General features: G+C 40.6%; 1 protein-coding gene across 2 annotated transcripts in view; it reads right to left on the minus strand.

Annotated features, from left to right (window-relative positions):
* fads2 (fatty acid desaturase 2) overlaps positions 1-793 on the minus strand; it is a 36,526-nt gene extending 35,733 nt beyond the window's left edge. For both annotated transcript variants that reach the window (XM_062035409.1, XM_062035410.1), the window contains exon 1: positions 583-793. In XM_062035409.1, coding sequence (XP_061891393.1) covers positions 583-589 — 7 coding nt within the window. In that variant the 5' untranslated portion in view covers positions 590-793. The remainder of the gene's footprint in view (positions 1-582) is intronic.
* Between the last annotated feature and the right edge of the window lie 4,693 nt (positions 794-5,486).

A 5,486-nucleotide genomic window follows, 5' to 3' on the forward strand; every position in this document is an offset into this window, starting at 1 on the left:
CTGCTCACACGGTCACTAAGGTGGGCATTATGTTTGACACATCAACTTAATGTGTATTATATTTATCCATGAGAGCATTTTTATTGTAAATTGTGAGGTGTCATGGTTGTTTTTACAAATGATGACAGATGTGAACAAAAGCATGTATTGTCTATGTGTGATGGTGTAAATGAGGTGTGCTTGTATTGTATATTAAGTATGTGTCCATGAAAGGGCATTTTATGACTTTTTTAAATTTAAAAACATGCTATAGTATGTTTTTATTGTCATAATTTTATTGCATGATTTTTGTATCCCTTTAATTTAGGTAGCCAGGGACTGCAGATGGAAATTAGCTATTTAGCTATAATCTGGTACAGAACATATCTGTCTTTGAACTTAATGTTTCTGTGCATTGTCCCTTCAAATAAAGACTAAACTAAACTAAACAAGGGGATGGGTCAAATGCAGAGGACAAATTTCACCACACATAGTGTGTGTGTGACAATCATTGGTACTTTAACTTAACTTTAACTTTACACTTACAAACTGTAGTACACAAAAAAGCACATTTAATAAAAAGAAACGTTATTATGGTCTTACCTGTCATGTTGGTGTTTGAAGGATGAGGCTGTTGATAGCAAGTGACTTAACTTTTAATGCTCCATGTTCTCAACAACATACATGTGTCTTTTATGCATTCTTGTTCTACCACTTTATGTGGTACGGTAAGCAGCATACTAACCAGTACTGCCCCCTAGTGGTCATACCTGTAATAACATCTGATCACAACATTACCTTTACTTATAAGTGTGGGAGCAGTGGTGTTCGTGTTGGAAGAGTAGTGAATGAATGAAATATGAAATCCGCGCTGTAGTCTGCAGGTGTACCTAATGTTGTGTCCCTGTTCACGGCTCCTCCGGCGCGAGCATTGTTGTTTTTGCACTTTTTGGCTTCTTGTTAAGTGACTTTTTTTGGGTGGATTCGGTCTTGCACGTGGGGGTTTGGGTGTGGGCTTTGGTTGGTGTGGCACTCCCGTCGGGGGTGCATTCTGCGGCGGAGGTGCTTGGCACCAGGAGGCGGGGTTATGAGACGAGCCTCCAGTTTTATGTTTGCTCAGCACAAGAAATACATTACACACATACAGTTGTTGACAAAATACACTGTACATTATATACCTCAGCTAACTAAACTATGGAAATGTATAATATAATTCATATAGCAATACAGTGTCACTGCACAGCAGGCCAGCAGTTAGCCGAGTCATTGTGCACAATCCATGGTGAGGCACAAAACAGTGACGTGCCTCAACTGGCTGCTGATCACCGCACCGTCTCTTCTCAGTATTTGAACGGCAAATGTGAAAATAAAAATAAAAATAATATAAAACTGGTGAAGTTAAATGGAAAATAACTTTAGTATAATCACTAAATACATATAACAATTTAATTACTTTTTTTTCTTTTTACTTTTTTTTTCTTTCCATGATGGCAAGTGAGGCCGTGCCTCCCCTGCCTCTCGTGACGGCACGCCACTGATATACATACATATATATATATATATATATATATATATATATATATATATATATATATATATATATATATATATATATATATATATATATATATATATATATATATATATGCGACCCCAAAAGGGACAAGCGGTAGAAAATGAATGGATGGATATATATTTGTATATGTGTGTATATATATATATATATATATATATATATATATATATATATATATATATATATATATATATATATATATATATATATATATATATATATATATATATATATATATATATATATATATATATATATATATATATATATATATATATATATATATATATATATATATATATAATTTAATCAATCAATCAATGTTTATTTATATAGCCCTAAATATATATATAAAGAATAATTATGGGTGCTCCTAGTAAAAAGAGTGATCTTATCTTCCTTAGGAAGAATTCCAGAAGTGGTTGCAGTTCTAGTAAATTACCACTGGATGGCGGTGTGACACCACAATGGTCCATATAGAAATGGAAGGGAGGTTATGTAAAAAAAGAAAAGAAAAGATGGATGCCTTGAAAATGACATTTTGATAAAACGTCCAGCGGAGACATTGTAACTTCCACATCTTTTAGCAGAAGAAAAGGCATCCAATCTACATGCAAATCACATTATGACGTGAGACCGCCTGGGTGTATTTAGGGAAATGACATCCAGGGAGCTAGCAGCTGAGTGTGAGTCTTCCTACAATCTCATTCCTTCTTTCCCCCAAATAAAGTCAGCCAAGTAGAACTCTCCTCAAAGTGCAACCGTGAGCTGCTTTTCTGTGTGAGATGGAACGTGGACACTTTAGTGAGTCAGTGACACAATCTGATTATGACCGCCTGCTCATCCTTAGTCCGTCAGTAAATGTGACCGTGATCATTCTAATGATAGTCTTTTCCTTCTTCTTGCATCCCATTGAACTCGTGCAGCATCCTCACTTTCTGCTTGGCTCCCTCCCTCCCATCTGTCCAAAGCTGTCAGTCTGCAGGGTTTATCTTAACCAAGCTGTTGCTTTCATTGCAGTCCCACTGCCTACTTCTTTTTTTTTTTTTTGCTTGACATCCTGTCACGCCAAGTCTGGAGTGCTTCATTATTGCCCCCCCACCGCCTCCACCAAAAATATCTACAGGGAAATGCCTGCATCATTAAAAGTGACAGAGTCATTTCCTGCTTCTTTTCTCTTAAGCACAATGTGCATATCACGGGCATATTTCTAATTACGCAGTCACACGGCTGCACGAGGCCAGGCGCTGATTTGACTTCCAGTTGGAGTCGCAGCAGTGCGCTTGTTCATCCGTGCAAACACCACAATCTGTGTTTGTTGTGTCTCTGCATGATTAGCACACACAGGATTGTGCAGTGGCGAGTCTACGATATGATCAGAGGTGGGTAGTAACACGCTACATTTACTCCGTTACATCTACTTGAGTAACTTTTGGGATCAATTGTACTTCTAAGAGTAGTTTTAATGCAACATACTTTTATTTTTACTGGAGTATATTTATAGAGACGAAACGCTACGTTTACTCCGCTCCATTTATGTACTCGCTACTGATTTTTATCCATCTGTTAATGCACGCTTTGTTTGTTTTAGTTTGGTAAACGTATAGCATGTTCTATATGTTATAGTTATTTGAATGACTCTTACCATAATATGTTACGTTAACATACCAGGCACGTTCTCAGTTGGCTATTTATGCCTCATATAACGTACACTTATTCAGCCTGTTGTTCACTATTCTTTATGTCAGTGGTTCTTAACCTTCTTGGAGGTACCGAACCCCACCAGTTTCATATGCGCGATCACCGAACCCTTCTTTAGTGAAAAATAAAAAAAATGTTTTTCAAATTCAAGACAAAGTTATATGTTTTTGGTAACACTTTATCAATCAATCAATCAATCAATCAGCTTTATTGTCCATTCTTACATGTACAAGACACATAAGAACTGAAATTACATTTTCGGCACAATCCCGCTAAGAGCAGACATACGTTACAGGGAGACAAGACGGGACCGCCAACGGATCAGCCTCACTTAGGCGCTCCTCAAAAAGGTGGGAAAAAGGTGACATTGGGGGGAGGGTGGAAGTAAAAAAAATATCAGTCTGAGGCTGGACCCTCAGGAATGGTCCAGACTGAGTCCGAGGAAAAAAACCTCACATAGCATGGCACACATAAACAAGGTACATTTAATCACAACAAACTCGCAACAAAGTCATCCAACAGGACCTTGGAGGCCAGCAGCTGCTGTTAAGCGCTGCTCAGCCCCCACAGCCCCGGAGGAATAAAGCAGTGGTGAAGGCGTTGATTGGGGAAGGGTATATGCGTGCATGTATGCCCAATTAACTTGGGTGAGATGTTGGATTGTCTTTATGGGCCGAGGCCGGCCCCAAGAGTTCAAGAGTTCAAGAGTCCGACCCAGGTGCTTTTGAAGAAAAGGGAAAGGTCAAAAGCGTCCATCTTTGAGGAGTCCTCGGGGGAGTGTTTTCAAACAGCCTGTTCCTCAAGGCCATTCGAGGGAGTCAAATCGTAGATTAAGATGTTGTTGTTTTTTTCTTCGAGCAGTCAAAACAATGACATTCCTGCTCTATATGCTGGCTCTGACAATTCCAATTTATTCTTTCTGTAACATCATCAAGATCGAATCTACCTTGCGATTCAAATCAGCAATCGCTCCAGTCTGTGATCCCACAGCACGACCCATTCCTTCCATTGCGTTGAACAGCCTGTTGGCCCCTTGAGTGGCTGCCATCGTCTTCCGAATTTGACGATACACCAGAGCAATGCCCAGCCCAATCAGCAAATGCCCTGCGATCACAGCTCCAAATAGGTAGATGTCTTCCACGTCCTCGATGGAAAGGACTGAGAGGCACATGATTCTCCAAGTATTCCAGGAATCTCTCACGTACCCCGCAGCAATGGTTCCATCAGGGCAGCCAGGCTCCCCCGAGCCTCTTTTCCTTGTCGAAAAGACTGTGTCAATTGCGTCGAGAGTCCAGTTGATCAAATTCATTTTGATGTTTAGATTTGAGGACAGCTCAAGAAAAGAGGCTTCAAAATAGTTCAAACAAGACAAAAACAAAGAGAGCAAGCAGGGAGGGAAGGAGGGAGCGGAGAGAGATGCGACCGCCCTCACCAGTGGCAAGACAGAAAACAGTAAGGGGAACATATTCTAAGTAACAAAGACTTCATTTAGATTTTTTTGGACACTAGGGCAGGGGTCGGCAACCTGCGGCTCCGGAGCCGCATGCGGCTCTTTGACCACTCTGATGCGGCTCAGCTGCATACTTGCCGACACTCCGATTTTCCCAGGAGACTTGTGGATCTCAGTGCTTCTCTATGAAAACTCCAAGGGCAATTATAATCATATTTTCACTCTAATTACTAAATAAAGGGCATGCCCTAAATGCACTGCAGTAATTGTCCTCTATAGCATTTACAAACAGCGTGCCAGCCCGGCCACATGTTGTATGTAGCTTTTACTTGCACACGTAGGAGACATCAAAGCATACTTACTCATCAGCCACACAGCTTACACTGACGGTAGTGTAACACAACACAACCAATACCCAGAATCCCATGCAGCCCTAACTCTTCCGGTCTAGATTATACACCCCCGCTACCACCAAACCCCCCCACACATCAACCCTCCCCCCCTCCGTGCGTCGGTTGAGCGGAAGAGTTAGGGCTGCATGGGTTTCTGGGTATTTGTTGTGTTGTGTTTATGTTGTGTTACAGTGCAGATGTTCTCCAGAAATGTGTTTGTCATTCTTTTTTGGTGTGGGTTCAAAGTGTGGCACATATTTGTAACGTAACAGTGTTAAAGTTGTTTTTGTACGGCTACCGTCAGTGTAAGCTGTGTGGCTGTTGAAGTAGTACGCCTTGCTGTCACTTACGTGAGCAAGCTGAAGCTGCATTCTACATGTGGTCGAGC

The sequence above is a fragment of the Entelurus aequoreus genome, linkage group LG24 (assembly GCF_033978785.1).
Source record: "Entelurus aequoreus isolate RoL-2023_Sb linkage group LG24, RoL_Eaeq_v1.1, whole genome shotgun sequence".
NCBI classification, from domain to species: domain Eukaryota; kingdom Metazoa; phylum Chordata; class Actinopteri; order Syngnathiformes; family Syngnathidae; genus Entelurus; species Entelurus aequoreus.